The 22500-nt window shown below is 36.7% G+C and overlaps 1 protein-coding gene across 1 annotated transcript in view; it reads right to left on the reverse strand.

Annotated features, from left to right (window-relative positions):
- Positions 1-6: 6 nt before the first annotated feature.
- Positions 7-22500, reverse strand: part of dgat1a (diacylglycerol O-acyltransferase 1a) — a 27159-nt gene continuing 4665 nt past the window's right edge. The window contains exons 3-17 of the mRNA XM_052093211.1: positions 11950-11990; positions 9773-9858; positions 9564-9616; positions 9360-9465; positions 9073-9201; positions 8590-8664; positions 6887-6990; positions 6734-6772; positions 6613-6654; positions 5343-5387; positions 4880-4992; positions 2838-2903; positions 2635-2722; positions 2487-2549; positions 7-1137 (exon numbers count right to left, since the gene is read on the reverse strand). Of these exons, the coding sequence (XP_051949171.1) occupies positions 976-1137; positions 2487-2549; positions 2635-2722; positions 2838-2903; positions 4880-4992; positions 5343-5387; positions 6613-6654; positions 6734-6772; positions 6887-6990; positions 8590-8664; positions 9073-9201; positions 9360-9465; positions 9564-9616; positions 9773-9858; positions 11950-11990 (1212 nt within the window). The 3' untranslated portion in view covers positions 7-975. The remainder of the gene's footprint in view (positions 1138-2486; positions 2550-2634; positions 2723-2837; positions 2904-4879; positions 4993-5342; positions 5388-6612; positions 6655-6733; positions 6773-6886; positions 6991-8589; positions 8665-9072; positions 9202-9359; positions 9466-9563; positions 9617-9772; positions 9859-11949; positions 11991-22500) is intronic.

Consider the following 22500-nt stretch of genomic DNA (forward strand, 5'->3'; position numbering starts at 1 on the left):
AGTTATAATCTTTCATGTCTTCATTGAACACATCCCATTAAACATGCACAGTGCTGTGGAAAAAGTATGTGAACCCTTGGATTTAATAACTGGTCGATCCTTCTTTGGCAGCAATAACCTCAAGCAAGTGTTTCTTCAAGATAACTCTGTAGCCCTTTCCAGCTTTAGGCAAAGCAACAATTATTGATTGTAGGTCAGCTAAAAAGGTCCACATCAGCAGATGCTTCTAGTGAATAGCAAACTCAAAATGTTTGAGTGCTTTTTATAAGTCAAAGTAGCTCTAACCCGCACCTCCGATCTCGTTTCTGAAGGTTTGCCAACTCCTGACTCTCTGGGGTTCACATACTTCTTCCAACCTGCACTGTGAATTTTTGAATGATGTATTCAAAATGTGCAAGAACAATATTAGTTCAAAACGATTGTGGATGAAGATCAAACCATATTTTCGGACAAATCTGTTCATAAATGCAGGTAATTCCAGAGGGTTCACATACTTTTTCTTGCCATTGTAAAAGCAGGTACATTCTTAAAATGAATACTTATTTAAGTTGAAAGTAAACTTGCATTCTTTAAGGTAAAACAATGACACACTTCATGCATTGTCAAATAAAGTGCAAAAACCTGATTCGATCACAAATCATAAAAACATTCGATTTATACTGAAGAAAAAAACTGAAAAATAATAACGAACAACATCACTTTTTTGGCACTTCATTTTGTGCCTCTGCATTGATCAATGTTGTAGGAACGTTTCAAGTATGAAACAGAAGTGAGAAGGTGTTGTTGTGTTGCTTTGGCTTGGCAGTGTTTCAATTACGATTGCACATGATAAAACACACGACTACTCGCACTGCTCCGTCCAAGTGCCTTTAAAAAAATGGGCCTTTTATTGTGTTAAAAACGTGTCATTTCCCTTGTAAAAATATATGCATCGCTTTTACATTCAACATCTCGGATATTATAGAGAACGTCACGTCATGGTGCATCGTCCTGCCTCAAGGCCACAGAATTCAGCACGTAATAGTCATGGACGTACATAAGCACGGCGACCGGCTGGCCGATGATCAGCGACATCCACACAGCGGCATTGCCATAGTTTCCTGTCAAGAATCGACCCACAAAGTAGGCGAGTGGGATCTGAAACAGGAAACACACTGTGAAATAAGGAAACGTTTGAGATTAAATGAACCTTGTTCCAATCTTACAGTATATGCTGTAAGGCATACACAAGGTGCTTGGGCGGAGGTGAAGATTGTCAGTGAATAACAACTTAAAAGTCAGTCTTTTCTGCACAGACTTGGAATATAACGCACGAGTGGTATGGACTACTTTTATGGTGCTTACATTATGTTTTTTGTCCTTTTTTGAAGCTTGACAATGACTTGAGGGTGAGTAAATAATGATCTGATTTTCATTTTTGGGTGAACTTTTACTTAAATAGACAAGATCAGGTATTTAAAGGGATAGTTCACCCAAAAATTTAAATTCAGTCATTGTTTAAAATTGACTCGCCCCTCTGTTGTTATAACTCTATATGCCTTTCTTATTATTAACACAAAAGGAGAAATTGTGCATAAATGTTGTGCTCAGTGATATCATATAATGGCAGTTTATGGTGACCACCTCTTCAAACTTCAAAAGGACACTAAAGTATCATTCAGAAGTCTAATTAATTATTCATGAGAATAGATAGAAGTGTTTGTAGTCCAAGAATTGATGCATTTCTATGCCCAGCCTTATTTTTAAATAATTTTTTTAGGAGTTACCCCCGTGCAATACGAAAATAGAAAACAAGTGTTTGATAAAATGTACCGTCGCTCGTCACTGCTGGTTAGGACAAAAACTCTGATTACTTTAAAAATGATATTTTCTATCGCTTGTCGTTTGCCGTCAGGTTAGCAGACGGTGTGACTGTGGCATCCTGTAGCTCCTTTATGTTTCTGTTTGATTTCCAAATACTCCTTTATTAAAAATATAAATTCTTCGACTACAAACTCTTCAGACATGTTTAGTAAGTTCTGCTCTCTGTGCAGTTGTGTTTTGTCGTCACTATCACTGTTTTTAGATAAACAAACGAGTTTTCGCTTGAACGCCCCCAATGTCATGAGGGGTCTGTGTGAACTGTTGCTCTCGTGTCCTATCATGAACGCACACAGGAGATCAACGGTCAGTGACATTTAAACTAAATAACACATTAGATTTAATTTCTCATAAAATCTTATCGTATACTTTCATAACAATCATGAGCTCATGAATAATTAATTAGTCTTCTGAAAGATACTTTTGTGTTCTTTTGAAGCTTGAAGAGGTGTCACCATAAACTGCCATTGTATGACATCACTGAGCACAACATTTATGCACAATTTCTCCCTTTGTGTTCAGAACAAGACAGAAAGTCACACAGGGTTATAACAACACAGGAGTGAGTAAAGTTTAAACAATGAGTGAATTTTTATTTTTGGGTGAACTGCCCCTTTAAGACTCACCTGTGACATCATACCCAAGAATGCCCACAGCCGAAACATCTTAAGGGGAATGCTCACCAAATACTGCCAGAAATTAAACAAAACACACTGTCAGAACCATTGTGGACAAAATAAATGGTAAATTATAATCCAATTATAAAACTATAACCTCGTGGAAAAACGCAGACAGGAAGAACACAGCAATCTGAGCCGGTAACCTATTAATGCCTTTCACCAACATGGGCTTATAAAAGTGTCTATAGGGAAGAAAGAGACACATTACTCAACAAACACACGTCAAACTAAAATGTTGCTAATCGACGATATAAACGCAAAGCTATTTTGACTTGCTACATTATACTGCTGACTCACCGTAGACACCATTTGTGTACAGGAATGTTCCAGTTCGACCAAAAATATGGGACTGTTTCAGAGTTCCTGCAAATACAACGGCAATCATTTACAGTGAAACTGAACGGTCGGAAACACTCAACACAATGTGAAACGGCATTCACTCATTGACACGAGAGGACGAGAATTTATATTATCCATCTGGATAAATACATTTACCATATTGTAATCATGCTATTTGTAATAACACATGAAAACCAAAATAAGGGTAATAACGACCGTATCATTCTGTAAAAAGCATGGTTTGTTTTACTATAGTAACACTATGGTTAATTTGTGGTAAGGTAGACCGATATATCGGCTTAACCGATTAATCGGTGCCGATATGTACTTTTTGTAACTTTGTTATCAGCAAAAATCGATGCCGATAGTTTTTATTAGTGGTGCTTGCCTAAGTGTTAAAACATGCTAAAAACGTGCTAGCATCATGCTAACACATGTTAGCATCACCTAGCGACATTCTAAAACATGCTAAAAACGTGCTAACATTATGCTAACACATGCTAGCATCGCCTAGCGAAGTGCTAAAATATTCTAAAAACCTGCTAGCATCATGTTAACACAAACATAACACTTACATGCTACCATCAAGAAAAACACATGCTAACAACATTCTATTACCATTATTTAAGTGCTTAGCAACAAGTTATAAAATGCTATATGATGAGTTTTGCCACGGCAAGCACCACTCACATTTTCTTCAGGAAATGTACCTATCTAGTTAATTTATTATTATTATACAGTTATAATGGCGGCCTCTAAAGGGGAAATAAAAACAATCACTGACACCTCGTGGAGATTGACCATATCTACATCGTCCTCATTGAAGGTACTCGTCTGTATTCAAAGCACATTTCGTTGTTTCGATTAGATAATGACGAGTCTACATTGAATGCTCTTTATCTTAATTATATAGAGCATTATCATGGATCCAAGTCTCCGTCATTTCAAAATAAGAGTCCCGTTAATAAAATCCCAGATGTGTTATTTGTTCAACCAAAATCCCAATAATAATCACAGCTGAGTTTGGAAATCCATATCTGTCTATGGCAGAAATAGTGAGTAGTACAGAAGTACGCAACTCTTGCAATTTTGGTTGAACAATTCTGGGATTTTCTGGAAGATGCATCTGGGATTTTATTCATTTTGGACTCTTGTAACGTCGATGTTTTTGCCCGTCATAGTAAGGTAAGAATCCGATATTTTTTTAACATTGCATTAACCGATTTTAAAAACGATTGGCCTATTAATCGGTTATCGGCCCTTTCCACCACCTTAGCTATCAGTATCGGCAAAATCCACTATCGGTCGGCCTTCCATTAACCATAGTGTAACTATAGTAACCATGTTTGGTTTTCATTACTAAGGTACTATGAATATCATAGTTAAAATATGTACATAAAATGATGGTAAATGTTGTGGTTACTGTAATATTGTTTAAAGGAACAGTTCAACTTCCTCCTCCTGCTGAAAATATTTTTAGAAGAATATCTCAGCTCTGTGGGTCCATACAATGCAAGTCAATGGGGTACAAAGCTCCATAAAGCATATAAAGGCAGCATAAAAGTAATCCAGTGGTTTAATCCATGTCTTCAGAAGTGATATGATAGGTGTGGATCAATATTTAAGCCCTTTTTTTATGATAAATTCTCCTCCCTGCCCAGTAGGTGGTGATATTCACAAAGAATGCGAATCGCCAAAAACGAAAGAAGAATGTGAAAGTGAACGTGGAGATTTATAGTAAAAAAGGACTTAAATATTGATCTGTTTCTCACACACACCTATCATATCTCTTCTGAAGACATGGATTAAACCACTGGATTACTTTTATGTTGCTTTAAAGTTCTGGTCACCATTCACTTGCATTGTATGGACCTACAGAGCTGAGATATTCTTCTAAAAACCTTCATTTGTGTTCTGCAGAAGAAGGAAAGTCACACACATCTGGGGTGGCATGAGGGTGAGTAAATGATGAGAGCCTAGGAAATTCAAGATGAACTCACCACCAGTCCCGGTAAAACTCGCGGTCTCCGAACTGCATGAGCTCAGCTACGAAGTTCATAGAGGAGTGGAAAAACCAATAGAAAAAGATGAGCCAGATTAAATGATTGGGCACCTGTAGAGGCACAGGGAGAAGGGGAGGGGCTTGTGCCATCAGACACTCTGAGGAGGAGGGGCCACAGACATGTCAAAACATCAATCAAAACAACACTAGCCATTGTGGTGTGAAATTCAAGCCAACTTTTGATTAACCGTCGATAGAGAACGATATCCTAAAAGGCATTTTCAGTCCAAAGTGGGCCTGAATTTCGCATAACACTGTAGCAACATCAGGTATAAAAGTGAAAGCTGTAGCAACAGTAGCTATGGCAACAACAGCAGAAATAGCAACAGAAGTCTTGGCGACAGAAAGCCGTAAGTCTGCCATTATCCTGTCTGTCTGTTTGTGTCCGTTTCGTCACTTACGGCGAGTTTCAGCAGTCGTTCAACCATTCTAGAGAAATCCATGTCCTGTTAAAAAAGAAGAGCCATATTCAACCAGATCATATGAAAATAGTTTTATATACGCATCTCATTACTATATACACGCTGTATGATAAACATCGTCAAAAAACTAAAATAAGCAGTAATTAACTGATTTTATCAGCTCTGAAACCGCGTATCATGCATAGACTGTAAAAAAAAGATGGACGACGCCCCTTCGCTCTTTTCCATTGGTGAGAACTGAAGCCGCCAGTGTCCCGATATGGCGCTGACATCTTGGGACTTGAGTCTGCGCATTTGCGATTTCGGGACCAGACCTGCGCAGTAGTGAGCAGGAAGTAAAGCCGCGAAATCAAGGCCCCGCCCTCACTCTCGCTGAATCAATCGCAAGCACACGCCCCTGCACTTTTGACTTTTGACTTATGACGGTGTGAAATAATTAATTATAGAAATTTAGATATTACATTTAAAGCTCCAATCTCCTCAGTCCTCTGAAGATCCCAAAAAAGTCAGTTGGTGCTTCAGTGACTACTTCGCTCAGAGAACCTGTCAATCACAGCTGTCAATCATGATGTCACAGCACCGTTTTTATAGCATCAAATAACTAAAAACAAACTTATTTTGAAAACAAACACTTGAAATGACATCAACGTGATAGAAACGACAGTAAATGACAGAAACTATCTTTGGAAAAAAGATATGTGAAGTGTAATTTAATAGTTTAGTTGGTCTCACGTCCCGTTGAATAACATGGGGAGGCGGGGTTTATGACCTATACTAGGACCAGTCACCGGGGGGCGATCGAGACGTTTTGGCTTCACTTTTGAGGGCTTGTGCGGCACGCTTGGTATCATGAGTTCCCCACGCGCTTGGAGAACGTGCAACAGTGTCGCGTCTTCCCTTTGAAGTGTGCAGCACATACAGACCACAGATTTATTGAATTAAATCACAGCCTTTCCCAGGTTAATGAGTACATTTGGCCATGTTGCGATTCCTACTTTTCTGTCCCTAAATTTAAGACCTCTTTGAACGATTATTAAGACTTTCATTGTACTATTTAAGATATTTAAACATTTTTATGGCCTTAAATTTTATGACATTTTAAGACTTTTTAAGGACAAACGGGAACCCTGGAAGTGTAATACTTGTGTTATGGGATTGTTCAAATCACTAATTCGACATAGTAATAGTGATGCATGCCTGTGATGCAAAATTATAACTAAATAATAATAATAATAAAAAAAGATTTTACCTGAAAGGGTTTCATTGAGTTTTGAATAGTAGGCACCATCCACTATAAAAAGACAAAAGAGTGTCATTCAAATATACTTTAAATATACAGATGAGCTTTAACATACTAATAAAATACATACCTGCTGTATTAATCCAACCATTAACTGTATTAAAAACAGCTGCAAGAAAGAAAAGTGATTTTCTTCATATTAGGTAATATTCATACATCTGTTGTAAATATTAGTCTCAGGTTTGAAAACATCTGCGTTTCTTTATGACATCATAACACTCACCATCTCGAACAATCGTCGCAGCAAGAAACGCTTCCGTATCCGTGGAGACCGCGGGAAGTTGAGCTCATAACACAGAGTCGGAGCAAAAATAAAATAATACATGTCTGTAAAATATAAATGCATAAATATAGCTGCGTGATTCAAAGAGAAAACAGTGTTGATAGATGGCCGAGGTCGTTAATTCACATGAGCTAATTTGTTACATAATGCAAAATACATTTGTGACTTTTTCATAATTAATGAGCTCAAATGCTTCAGTAATTGAAGCCTCTCGAGTTCTGTTTATACTGTAATTACAGAAGTCATGGGTAAATCTCATGTAAACACGTTCAGGTCACATTTCACCCTAAAATCAGAAGGAAGCAAATTATGTTTTGAATAAAAAAAGCCTTTTTGTGACATTATTTTCATGACAATGCAGCTCATTTCTTCCCAAATTGATTCTTATTACTGTAATAAAGTCATTTTATTCTTATGTATTTTGAAATTAAAGGTAGCATACTGTGTATATAAATACTTTACGATTTGAATATTATAATATTTAGCGTTATAGTAATAAAAATGCATTAAAAAAAAATAAAGTTAATAACCATTTAAGCTCAGCTCATGCGAGAAAAACAAACTGAACAAGTGTTTTGATATTTACAGACAAATTTTAAAGTGTTCCGAATTGATTATTAAAAATAAACAAATCGCACATTTTATTGTAATCAATAAAAACATGACACTTATCTAATATTCATGTGTCATGTTGTTTGAAAGCTCTCAAAGAGTAAAATACAACCAGACTATTTGTTTTACTTACAGACAAAAATATTGCGAGTAATAGTTAATTATATGTCTTTGACAATTACGTTGGTGTTGTTTATATGCAGCGTTTTTGCTTATAACTTCACGAAACATAAATTGAACATAAAATATCACATATCATTACTTAGAGGAGGTGATTATCTTTCAAACGAGTCCACACACAAGATAATCAGATGTATAGATCATTAGATAATCCACATGAAGCACAATGTTACATATGACCACCAGGAGATGGCGCCAAATACACGACACAGACTCAATGATGACTCAAATGACACAGAATGAAACTCATTCTGTGAAATCTCATGACTAAAATCATGTCTGCATGCTATGCTAACCTTTAGTCATTGTTGTGTTTGCATGTGGAATTAGTTCTTATGTACAATTATTATCTTTTATTTGTTTGGAGATGCTTTTGGACACTATGATACATTATATTTGTAATGTTGTAACTTTTGATTGCTTTGTCGTATCAACACAAACATTTTTCTTAGATACAGTCGACATGATTGGGAACACAACAAAGGCAGTTTTTCGGCGCCGTCTTATATATATAATGTCAAATCAGAAAAAAAAAAAACAAATTGATTTAAAATTTTCAGGAATTTCTTAGAGACTCTCAGAATGTATCAATCTATATCATACATTTTTATTTACAATGATACCCTCCTTGTTTTTCGTTTTGTCGAGTTATAAGCTTTTATCTTTGGGTATGCCACTGAAACAGGAAAATGTGCTTTATTTGTCATGAAAATAATGTCACAATCCCTAAATAAATCCCTAATAATTCCCCATAACTGGCTTTTATCTTCTTTTTTATTCATTTATTTGTATTTATAGGATTTATGACATGTTCTTGACAGGTTTCGTGTAAACCCTTGAAACAGACTGACCTCTGTGTGTGAGGTTGCCCGGATATGTCGCGTGTGTGTTTGCGGTTGTGCCATTCGCTCTGTGAACAGACGGAACTGTAAAAGAGAGTTCAACTTTAACATACGCAAATCAAAAGAGACCAAACAACAAAAGACGTTTAAAATGAAATAAACACTGTCAAAATATCAAAAGGATAGTTCAATATCTTCACCTGAAAATGAATATCCTGCATATTCAAGCTTGCCATGACACATGTCAGAATGCGTCTATGACTAGCTTATATATTCTATAAAATAATAATTGTCTGTTTTGCTCTTAAATCACCCAGCAGGTGGTAGTACAGTGCAACATCAGCAGGTCTGTTTGTGTGTGTGTTGCATCTATTTACAATATCACATATTTAAACAAACACACACTGTTCCTCACTGTTAGGATACTATAATGGTGCTTTATTGGGCATTTGTGTGCCAGTGGCGTGAGCGCAAGATGAAGGTGAGACTCACGAGAATGCGAGCGGGACAGGGTGCGGGCTTTGGCGCGTCTTGTCTCTCTGCACCATTTGTTGACGTCTCTGTATGAGTAGAGTTTTAGGAAGAGAACTGTGTAGACCCCCAACGCCGCAGCACCGCCCACTGAAACACACAGCGGATATACACTCAAAACAAGGATTTTTTTGCTGCTTGTTCAATTTACTAAACTAAAGCAACACAATTCTAGAACATTTTGCCACATCAGTATAATGCAGTATAATGCCTTTACAATATACATATGTGCAACATGTTAATGATACCTGGGGTCATGGAGGTCACGGTGAGAACTGTAGCGGCTGGGAAACACAAAAGTGCTGCAAGATTGGCAAAATGAAGGAATGTTCCAGTACCCTCAGAAAAGGAGCCCTGCATTATAATCACAGAAAGAAAAACTATAATAATCAAGTGTCTTTTTTTAAAGGTCAATCAGATGAACCATCCAGGTCATATTGCTTATAACTCACCACAGATAGTCTTCTCTCAGTGTACAGCGCTGCCATTATAAACACGTTTGACACTGCAAATGCAAACGCAATGATTGGACTTGCCACATGCAGGAAATATAGACATTACACATTGTGCATGACAGAAACTGTGATTATGGGATGAAATTATGTCTTTAGCATGTACGCAAATAAAGGCACACGATTGAATGAACAGGAATGTGTCTTACCGATGATCAGGCACAGCGCAGGCCAGCTATAGGGGTCCTTTAAGAAGAGAGACACCACCTGGATGGGATCCACCAGTATGCCATATCTAAAGACAAGACAAACATGTTCAGAATTGCAAACTATACTGCAGTATTGATTATGTAAACTGTGAACAGTATGTGAATTCTCTCTATGCATGCATGTAGAATACCCGGATAAAATACAAAATGTCCCATTATGTGCAGTATACAAGAGAGCACAATGTCACTGAGATTGGAAACGCATAATATCATACTATTTATAGATACAGCTATTATGCCATTGCTATATATGTAGCCGTTCAAGCTCGTTTGGCGCCCTGGCGAAACCCGCTTCAACACTGCTCCAAAGTTGGTGAGCCCATACGGACGCATTTGCTTCATACGCACTAATGTCTGGTTTGTGATCATGTTTAGTAAGTCCACAGCAGGTGCATTGGCAGATGACGCACACAGACGAGGACTGTCCACGTGTATAGAAAACAAATAGAATGCACATGAACAATTTGTGCGTAGCCTATTGTGCTGATGAGAAAATTTGCATCATGCGAGACGTACCAGCACGCAGAAAAACAAAGTATACTTTGGCCTTAGCTCTCTAATTTCTCAGTGCTGATAGTTGCTTTTTGGAGCAATCAGTTATCTGCAAAATACTCTATAATTAAGATATAACTATAGAGCATTCAATTAGGAACATTAGAGTAAAACAATATATCGGTTTAACTGATTAATCGGTATTGATAGTTGCTTTTTGGACCAATCAGTTATCAGCAATAATCTATGCAGAAAACCGATTGTTCCAAGAAGCAACTATCAGGACTGATTAATCGGTTAAACCGATATATCAGTCTACCTAAATTCTAAAGTTCTAAATTGCATGTTGTCTAGTTATATCTTAGTTATATTGTAGCTCTATAGTTACAACGGAACCATGTCTTTGTTATTTCCAAATAAAAGTCCCCAGCAGTGAGTTTAAGGTTTAACTGTTTTGGATTATTATTGTTTTATAGTTTATCATTAAATAAACTAGGGCTGCACCAATCCAACACCTAGATTGTTAAATAGTTTTTTTTACAAAGTGCCCACAAATAAATCCACACAGCGAGGTATAGATAGTCTAAAGTTGCTAAGAAAACAACAGCACTGGTATAGGATCGGTATCAGCCGATATTGAGAGGTCCGGTATCGGAATTGGATCGGGAGGGAAAAAATAGTATTGACGCATCCCTACAATTAACTGCATCTGGGAATGTATTCATTTTGGAGTCTTAGAATGTCTTTGCCTGTCATAGTTAGGAAAAAATACTTTAAACTTTCTATTAACTGATTTTGAAAACTATCGGCCGATTAATCGGTTATCGGCCTTTTCCACCAACTAAGCTATCGACAAAATCCCCTATCAGTCGATCTCTAGTCCACACAAACCAAGGTTGATGGTCTTTGCTTTCTCACAGTCGAACGGTCACTCTAAAACCATTTTCCGAAAACCACCACAATGTCTCTCATTGACCGTTTTACAACGTTGTTTTGGTGGCTTCCGCAAAAGCATTGGTTGACTTTTCATGTAAATTGGTTGTATTTTTAATAAGAAAACTTCAACTATTAGTGTATTAGATTAACATGACTGTCTCTTTACCAGCTCATTTATGTCTTTCATCACAATATGTTTAGCTTGGTTAGAGCTTCCTTAGAAAACAGCAATTAATATAGTGGTTAAAATGGATTGAGGTTAAAAACGGCCACAAAGAGACGTTTTGTTGGTGCACTGGAAAACATCACTAGAGCAATGTTTCTAATGTGAACCTCAACCCAAAGCTCATGACTTTAACAGCTGCTGGAGGCATCCAACAAACTGGAAAATCGCAGATTTTCTCCATTATTAGTGCATCCCTAAACAAGCCATTTAATACCAGGTTTCTCTAAGGGGAATGTCCCTGCCATTAGTGTACTGTATGTTGCTTTGGATAAAAGCGTTTGCTTAATGACAAGTAACTAAAGACATGCGTTTACTTCCTGCTGGGCATATTCATTATCCGCCTAACTTAGACATTTACACTGAATCATTAACCAGAAATTAGTGACTCATTGAGCACGATTAATCAAATTACCATGGCAAGTTATTTATGAATTAAAGAACAAAGTGTTAATGATATACTTACTTTATAAGGTTCTCCAGGAAAAGCCGTGCATTGGTCAAAACCTGTCAACAGAAGCAAGAAAACTGATTTAATGCATTTGCAGTTCATTTATATCCATTCGTGCAACATATATCTCAGTATCTACTGTTAAAGGTATCCACACACAACTCACCACACACCCCATTGAGAGCGAGAACCACTAATCACCACCACGAGGAGGTTACCCCATGTGACCCTACCCTCCCTAGCAACTGGGCCAATTTGGTTGCTAAGGAGACTCACAGCATGTGGAGGGTCATGCTACTCTCCACGATCCACACACAACTCACCACACGCCCCATTGAGAGAACCACTAATCACCACCACGAGGAGGTTACCCCATGTGACTCTACCCTCCCTAGCAACCGGGCCAATTTGGTTGCTAAGGAGACCTGACTGGAGTCACTCAGCACGCCCATGGTGGTAGTCAGTGTCAATACTCGCTGAGATACCCAGACCCCCAGATTGACTATTTAAATTAAGATGAAATGTCACTAATAGCTTATTTAATTCCGGTTCACATGATGACAACTTGCCCCTTTTTCCTGGACATTAACGGTGGAAGACTTAAAGATTTGTGCCTAATTGACTTGGAGAAATAATAGTTAATATAACTAGCTAGGGTTGCCACCTCGGCCCTGGAAAATTCCTGGACACCTGATCAGTGGCCGAAGAACTGCTGGCCATCGTATGATCCTTGTTTGATATGGAAATTATTGCATAAATGGCAAATCAATCAATCAATAACGTCAATATACTCAAAACATATTTTAGACTATTTTTACGTGTTTAAATTTCATCAATACAATTTCACACATTTTTGAACAAATTTAAATAATACAACTTATTATACTTATTTTGTTCCATTTAATTTGATGGAATTTTGTTATGAAATTTAAAAGTGAAAAACATAAAAAAAATTGTCGACAATTATTATTTTTTTTTTTAATTTTATCTAATTTAACATTACATGGGATTTTTTGCAGAGAATTTCTTTACTGAATTAAACTTGATAAAAAGTGTTTTTTCCCAGTTAATTCAGTGAATGTCATTTATAGGTGTTTTTAAAAGATGATTTTGTCCTCTTTATTGTTAGTAAGCGCATTAAATACAATATTTTAAGTCGGCCACAAGCTGAATAATCGGTTAAGAGTTAACGATTAATCGTTGTAATAATCGCCGAATAGTCGAATAATCGTTTATCAAAATAATCATTAGTTGCAGTGTGTACAGGTTTAACACATTATTTACTTATTCAAGTTATGTATAAATAAATAAATTAAAAAAAACATTTGTTCATTTAAACCAAAGGAAATCAAATAAATGTACATAAACATTCACCCAAAAATTATTTTCCAGATTAAGAGAACGCATTAACGGATTTACGTGTTTCAAATTCATAAAAAATTCCATCAAATTGAATTGAGCAATCTTTAACAAAATTAAGTAAAAAAAAAAAAAAAAGTTCTTAGATATTTTATTTTACTAATTTAATTGAAGTTAAAGACCACAGGATTCAATTCACTTTGTTCTGAAACTCAAATGTGTAAATCTTAAAAATAGTCTGAACGTGTCGTGAAAATACGCCTGTTGTACAAAGGTGCCTCGAATTGTTCATGGCTGAGTAACCTATCAGGATGCGTCCCGGGATGGAAGTTCATTTCTCCTGGAACATCCTGGACGGGTGGCAAGCCTACAACTTTTACAGACATACTGCCGATGTCCTATTCTGTGTTCTACATGAATCAAATCAATTGTTTTCCTTTTGTAATAGTCACTATTTCTGTTCTCTACAAGCAGAGAACAAAGTCCACATCACCTCCTCAACTGAGATAAACCTCTGATTAACCTGCGCTCACACCTGATAAACAGCTGTAAACACATATTTCAGAGCATTACAGTAATTACATCGTTTTCTATCATGCACCCTGTTCAGTGATCTTTCACGTGCATCGTCTGCATTCCTCTAACAGCAAGTCAACAAATGCAAATCTTGTTTTGAATGTTACATCAACTTTATTTAGACTAAATTCCCCACGATTGGCTCATTTCACGCATTACATGCAAAAGAACCCGAAGGTTTTATTTTATTCAAAAGTTGATTGAAGAAGAGATTTGCTGGAAGACTTTCCGTTCCAAAGGCCATTGATTAGAGCCGTGTTGGGAACGCTGCCAAACTCAACTCTGACCTATTTAAAAGCGTATGGCTAACTGACTGTGCTCATACTTCCACCCTATGCTAATAACTTAAAGGAATATTCCGGGTTCAGTACAAGTTAATTTTAATCATCAGCATTTGTGGCATAACATTGAATACCACACACATTAATTTCGACTCGTTCCTCCTTTTCTTTTAAGAAAGCAAAAAGGTCCCACTGAGGCACTTACAATGGAAGTCAATGGGGCCAAATTTTGGAGGGTTTAAAGGCAGAAATGTGACGCTTATAATTTTATAAATGCACTTGCATTAATTCTTCTGTTAAAACTCTTGTATTATTTGAGCTGTAAAGTTGTTTAAATGTCGTTTTAGGGTTTGTTGATGTTATATTGTCATGGCATTGAAGTTGTAAAATCGGAGATAACTTTACATAGATGCAGTAAGTGATTTTATCACATTAAAATCATGCTAACACACATATTGTTTACGTCTTGTGGTTATACTTTTGAAACAGTAAGTATTTTAACGTTTACGGATTGGCCCCATTGACTTCCATTGTAAGTGCAACACAGATTTTTGCTTTTTTTTTGTTTTTTAGGGACGAGTCTAAATATATTTTTGTGCTAAACAAGATTATTCCACTAATTTTGTCTATTGAGCGTAACTTGCATTGAACGCAATATTCCTTTGAAGGTTGTGCAACTCCTATTTTTGGATATTTTCACGATTCACAAACACAAGATCTGTTCCAAAAGCTAGCAAGCTAACTTGCTATCTACCGTCCACACAGGCGGCATCTTAACCGAAATGAATGAATGAGTGACTGATTTGAAATGCTCAATATAAGCATCAACTCGTGCGCCACGGAAAACGCTCAGGAGACTAGATTGTTGTCCGATAGTGGATTTTACCGATACAATAATTTATGTGGTGAAAATGACCGATAACCTACTAATCGGATAATAGTTTAAAAAAATACATTTATTAAATTATAAAATAAATGTGTTGACAGATATAGAGGTTGCAAGAGTCCAAAATTAGCAAAATTCCAGTGTGTTTGTTGTGCAACCAAAATCCCAATAAAAACCAGAAAAGAAATAAGATTTGGTGCATAACACTGGATTATTTTTGATTATAAACAAGCCCGAAATGGACCGGGAACTCTTATTTTGAAATGTCTGTGCTCACACAAACACACAAGGGAAACAAAAAATGAACTCTTATATGTGTCTTTTTTTAATAACATTTCAAATTAATAATATTTTTTTTAAATATTTTATTTTTTTGTCCGATAACCGATTATTCTAAAAAGCAACTATCGGTACCGATTAATCTGTAAAACCGATATACCTATCGACCTCTACAGGAGACTCAAAATAGATTTCAGTACAGTTTACAGTTAGCATGATGCTAAGCTAATGAGGCTATACTTTAATAAGCATTAAACTGTTGTTTAGGTAGGCAGCTCAATACGTTTTAAAGTTTTGTCTTAAACAGTCTTTGATTAGTATGTGTTTAAGTTCATATTGGTCATGGGCAATACCACTTATTTTATTTTCGATCCGATGCTAAGTGCTATCAATGCTAATATCGTAAATATTGATACCAATACCGCAGCGTCTATTGCATTGCTTTTTTGCTTTGTTTTTGGCGATTTCTGTAAATAAAATGACTAATTTTAGCCATTTTTATATTTAATTTTATTACTTGTTAGCCATTTCATATTATAATTAATTATAACAGACCTAAACTGCAAATTCTTACTTGTGTTTTAGTTCATCAGTTACTGACATCAATTACAGAACATTATTTAACAACTTTTAATGTACAGTAAATTAACAACAAACCGATTAATAAATGTTACATTTAGCTTCGTCATTTATAGTGTAAATTAACAAGATATTTCTTGGTCTTTCAGTCAATAAAAGTAGAGGTTGACCGATAGTGGATTTTGCCGATATCAATAACTTAGGTGGTGGAAAATGCTGATAACCGATTAATCGGCCAATAGTTACAACATTTTCTTAGTTGGCACCGACATTGAGGCCAGAGTTTAAAACGAATAAAATACCAGATTTTGATTATTTTTCAACCAAAATCCCAATAATAATCAGAAAATATAGCTGCACACAGCAGTTAAGCCCTGTCTAAATTCACCAAGCATTTTGACCACCATGTGGCGCTGTTTCCAAACTGCTCAGGTAGCCTCAGGACGTCATGCCAAAGACACATGCCAATTTTCATTGAAATCCGACAAGGCCTTCAAAAGATATTTGCATTTGAATAAAATCAAATATGGCGGAAAGGCAGTACGGCTGATATGGGGACAATTGGTATTGTTGGAATCCTCATGACCCACAGAATCCACAGACACAAATCTCATGAATTTAGGAAATTCGGTATAAAAATACAATCAAAAATGGCCATTTTTATATCTTTTGACCCATAGGGGGCGCTGTCTCCAAACTCTGCATGCACCCTCAGATTATGGTCCTTATGAAGCATACCAAGTTTCGTTTCGATATGTCAAAGTGTTGCAAAGATTTTGCCTTAATTTCATGTCGACCTCATTAACTTCACGATGCTGTGACCGTTCAGCAATTGCAAAAATCTAAATGAAGTGAAGTTACATCAGTGCGGCTCATTCTGGAGATTATTTTGAGCCATTGTTTGGGAAAATCAGACCAAGTTTAAAGAATGTGAAACTGTAAATATCATAATCCTAGGTGGCGGCCACTGTAATGGGCGGAGTTTTAATGTAAGGGGCTCATTGGGATCATCAAGAGGAAAGTAATCAGACAAAAGTAAGAATTATGACTCTAGGACAAATGGTTCAAAAGATACGCCCAAAGATTGTATTTTTGACATGGTGGTGGCGCTATAGTGTATGTCCTAGAGACCCCAAATTTGGTATGGGGGATGTTCATGACCATCCCTATCAGTGTGCCAAATTTCATCATTTTCCTACGTACCGTTCTATGGGCTGCCATAGACTCCCAGCCAGAATAATAATAATAACTAACAGATGCGATCGGGGCTACAGCCTCTTCGAGACTTCGCTCCTAAAAAAATAAGTTTGGGTGCATATCATGGGACTTTTAACACTAAACAAGCCTGAAACACACCAGGGACTCTTTATGTTGAAATGACGTAGAATCTGTTACAATGCTCTATATTTACCAAATTAAGCTTTTTATAGCCTATGTATTATTATTTACAATATGATGTTGGAGACAACATGTATGTGCTGACACGGGACGTTTCTATATAGTCACATTTTTCTTCACATGCCCGGACTTCAATTTAAAATACATAATTTTTAGAGGAACTATCGGCAACTATCGGCACCGATTAATCGGTACAATCATTGCCTCTAATTACAAGCACTGCGCTCATATTTGCTAATGTACCTCTTTTTTTCACTTCGACGCTTAGGTAAACAATAAACGGTAAAATCATGAGTTTAAAAAATAGGATTGTTCCTCTTGATATAACATCAGTATAAGAAGTCTTGGCTCGATTTTCGATGTTGCCATAACGATATTGAAGCAAAACCGAACTGTCCTCTGTAGGTGCTCCATCTATTTTCCCCGACCGAAATCTCTCGCAGCCAGTTGCTTTTCCACTTTCATAATTATTCATGAACTAACTCAAAGCATCTGAGGATATTCCATGGGAATGACATGGTTTCACACAGTGTTATAAATGCATTAAAAGTAAAACCCCACGGAGCACGCCAACGAGGATCAATACTGGTTTTAGAAACTGTGATTGACTCTTGGCGGCTTTGAAGATTGCGCTCCATTTTCTCAGCGGTTCAGGGTGAAATAGATGTTTATTTTTAGAGGACATTTGACACTTCTGAGGGTTCATTAAAATAATCCTCAGACATGTTTGACTTCTCATTACTGTACAGAAGAGAAACTTGACGACTCGCTGATCGTTTTTGACAGATGCGAAATTCACTTGTGATTGACACGTCATTATAGGTCAGGATTGGCCGATTCGACCGCAGTGTATTAAATGTGAATGTCATTGACAGTATATTTATAGGGTGGTTGCACAGGATGCACTGTTCTGTGTCAATAGACCTGGCACACACTGTTAGTTGGTCAAAGGTCACTCTGAGAGCTCCAGAGGTCAGAATTCACTCTCTGATAAGAGTTCATCAAACAAGAGTGAAGTTTATAGTGAGTTTTATTCTACACACACTCTGTTTCAAAGACAACGACAAGCTGTTAGTGTTGCTCAAGTATTACATTTACATTTATGCATTTGGTGGACGCTTTTATCCAAAGCGAATTACAGTGCACTTATTACAGGGACAATCCCCCCGGAGCAACCTGGAGTTAAGTGCCTTGCTCAAGGGCACAATGGTGGTGGCTGTGGGGATTGAACCAGCAACCTTCTGATTACCAGTTATGTGCTTTAGCCCACTACGCCACCACCACTCCACTCCAAGTATTAAACGTTCAGCGTGTAACTCGTCCCGCAACGTATGTTCTACAGACATGAATAACACCTCAAATCATGCGGCATGTTTAGGAGAGGAGTGCTTTTACTTTTCTAATTGATACATTTACCATTTTTCCTGGCAGACAATAAAATGTGCGAAAAATCCCATAAATGAGCAACGTTTTATCTCAGTGTGCGATCTTTTTAGACGGTCCCTTAGTGCATCAACAGCGAATATTTAACGAATTGTAAACTTAAAACTGCTAAAAATGATAATGCATTCATTATACATAGATGTTTTATTTAAATATAACTAATTTGAATTTACAATTCTTCAACTCTAAAGCATTTTTGGGCTGCTGTCAGCAATTTTTCGCCCTCAAATTTAAAATCTCACCATTCACACACACTGTAGACTTACTGCCAAAATTGGTCTCATATTTTTTTTTGAATACATAACTTTGTAAGCATGTCATTCTAGTTCTGTTCACCCCATCTCCCTCCAAATAGTCTTATTTTATTCTATTAGACGGCAGCAAGTACTAGAAAAAATTATTTTACCTCTATCACCTTCCATCACAAAATGCCGATCTGAAATGTAGGTGGTGCTCTAATGAATTACAGCCCTCTCAGATGTGCTCGTCCATAGACATTCAGTCTCATGTTCAGTTCATGCACCACCTGCATTGTTTTATTGAATATCTCGGCCTCTGAGTGGACTACAAGCTCAATCTAGGTGTCATTAGAAAACTGAGATCCTCTTCTTTGTAATAATGTAAAACATTTAAACATTAATAATCAATAACATATTATTGCAATGATTTGTTTAGCATGCTTTTCCTGCGGGACCGCATATTTGGTTCTGGACTTCTAAAATATAACATTGGATTATTCAAACAAGCGAGCTCACAAACAAGTAAACAAAGGCTAATTTTTTAGGGAACTAAGGTAAAAGCAGATATAATGTATGTAACTATTTGGAGCTTACAGACGCAGTGATTGGTGCATAAATGAGACGTTTGTATTTGATGCTTGCAAATGACATACAGTATATCACTTTGTGATTCTTTTGAAAAATCCTTAAACTGTGGTATTAGAGCAACAAAATCAAGACTTTTAGAGACTTTTATTCATATTCATATTTCTACCACATGATCACTAGGCGTAGCTTATTTGCGACGGGAATGTTTAAGGCCTTATTTTGTCATTTTAAGCATATGCCTGACTTACATGTATTTTGGGACTTTTCATTTTCCGTGATATAGCGCCCACTTTTGGACACGCCGGAGGGCCTAGAGTTGAAGAGGATAAATACTGACAGTCCCTGAACATTCATTGGAAAGGAAAGTAAGTCAAACAGGTGGAAAGACTCCAGTACATGTGGGGGCTTAGGGGTCGTATAAAAATAACCGGTGCGATCAGAATGAAGCTGTTACAGGTTCAAGGCCAAATGTGTGTCAGGATTTATATTCAGGTAACAGCACTGATCATACAAAACCAATACACAGTGTAAAGTCAGTCCCTCTGTAGTTATTGTATATTTATTTAAGGAATAGTTCGCCCAAAAATGACAATTCTCATGTTGTCACTTTCTTTCTTCCACTGAACACAAAAGTTCGCAGAATGATCAGGTTGTTCTTTTCCTTACAGTGAAACCTGGAGTTTTATAAAAGTACTTCATAAGACTGCGTGTATAAGTAGTAAATAGTATACAGTATAAACAGAATACATATAAATATTAGGGCTGTTGATTTAACGCATTAAAATAGTGTTCCTACTATCAGAGCAATTCAGGCTTGAGACAATGAACAATTAATTCTTCCGAATTCATCACATGTTCTTGACAGCACAACAGAATGAAGGAATCTCGAGATGCAATTTTCCAAATTGCAACAACTTTTGACAAGGGGTCGGAATCACAAGGTAACTGGTGGTACGATATAATATGGATATTTAGGTCATGATTCAATATTATTGTATGGAGTATTGCGATTCAAAACTACGATATACTGCAATATTTCACTCAATGTTTCTCACTGGACTTAAGAGTACTGTTTCCAGTATCCCTTTTCTACCCAATTTTGGAACTCCCAATTCCCACTACTTACTAGGTCCTCGTGGTGGTGCGGTTACTCACCTCAATTCGGGTGGTGGAGCACAAGTGTCAGTTGCGTCCGCTTCTGAGACCGTCAATCCGCGCATCTGATCACGTGACTCGTGCATGACACCGCGGAGACTCACAGCATGTGGAGGCTCATGCTACTCTCCACGTTCCACACACAACTCACCACACGCCCCATTGAGAGAACCACTAATCACCACCACGAGGAGGATACCCCATGTGACTCTACCCTCCATCACCATAATGTTAATGTGGAAAAATGTAAATAATAATATAACTATTTGGCATGCAAATATCGATACAATATTACGAGTAAAAATATCACTTTAACATATCGATATTTTTTCCCACCTCTACTGCTTAACCTGACAAAGCGTCCTAAAAATGTGCCATTTATGACTCTAAAAACTGAGACGCACCAAAAGCTATATACAGATATAATATATATACAGACACACGCAAACAGTACATACTGTGTGTTAGGGTTGAGCAGTATACCGGAACTAATTTAATATAGTAATACCAAAAAATTTTAAACAGTACGATATCATCTTGTTGTTCATTTCAGTACCATATTAACGTATGCTGCCATTTGCAAAATGTAACGTGAGAGTTTTGAGATGAAATCCATTTGAAAATAAAAATAATAAAAAGTCTTGATATGGCCAAGTGTGATCATTAAACTGCAGAAAGATATAATTTAATTTAATCTCATGTGAGAGGCTCCATTCTGCTCTATCATCTCCTTCACACACACACAATCAGGTGTGCACACAAACACAACACACACTGCTGATGCTTGATTTTCATGCAGTGTGTCCGATAGTATCCATCTGCCGTAGATCAGTGTGTTTAGCGTATAATCGTCTGTGAACTCTCAAATGACCGTTTTCACCGCTGCAGCTCAGAGATTTCAGCTCGCGAGTCACGGGAAGCTTGATATAATTAACCCTTCACAAACAAGAAGAACTTCAAAGGTCTTTCAAAATAAAAGTCCCGCTGAAATAAGAGCTCTATTCAACCGGATGCGTGAAACTGAAAACTGTATAATAGTGTCATATTTAAAGTAGTCCCAATAATACTCACGATAACAATAATATAATATGAAATGGTTTTATTATTAATATTATTATCTGTAATGTCACATAAGTGTACTGAATATCAGCATGTTGTGATTCAGCCATAGCAGCATTTTGCCTCAGATAATCAGATTGTTTTTATTTAATGTTGTTATTAATACTGTAAAGCTCTGCTGTGCATCTTTTTAGTTTTTACCAGAAATAATATATATAAATATAAATATATATATATTATTGTTGAAATATTATTATATTTTCATAATTAAATCTGTACATTATGTAATTGTTTTAACACAGTTTGATCACGACATTTAATTAAAACATTTAACATGGAATCCAGAACGATTAAAAAAGAAAAGGCATAATTTATATCTGTAAGACTTTATGCAGTTCTTTTAGACAAGTCATTTTCTGTGTAATTTCATCACAAATCGTAGTTTTCTATGGGTTAGTATGGAGTTAGTATTGATACCGAGGTACATATACATATCAGTGTGTGTGTGTGTGTGTGTGTGTATTTGTGTGTGTATGAGTATGGGTGTGTTTCTGTGAGTATGTGTATGTGAGTGTGTCTGTGTAAGTGAGTGAGTGAGTGTGTGTCTGTGAGTGTGTGTAAGTGAGTGTGTGTGTGCCTGTGAGTGTGTGTGTGTGTCTGTGAGTGTGTGTGTGTGTGTGTGAGAGTGTATCTGTGTGAGCGTGTGTGAGTGTCTGTGTGAGTG

The sequence above is a fragment of the Xyrauchen texanus genome, chromosome 26, assembly GCF_025860055.1.
Source record: "Xyrauchen texanus isolate HMW12.3.18 chromosome 26, RBS_HiC_50CHRs, whole genome shotgun sequence".
NCBI classification, from domain to species: Eukaryota; Metazoa; Chordata; class Actinopteri; order Cypriniformes; family Catostomidae; genus Xyrauchen; species Xyrauchen texanus.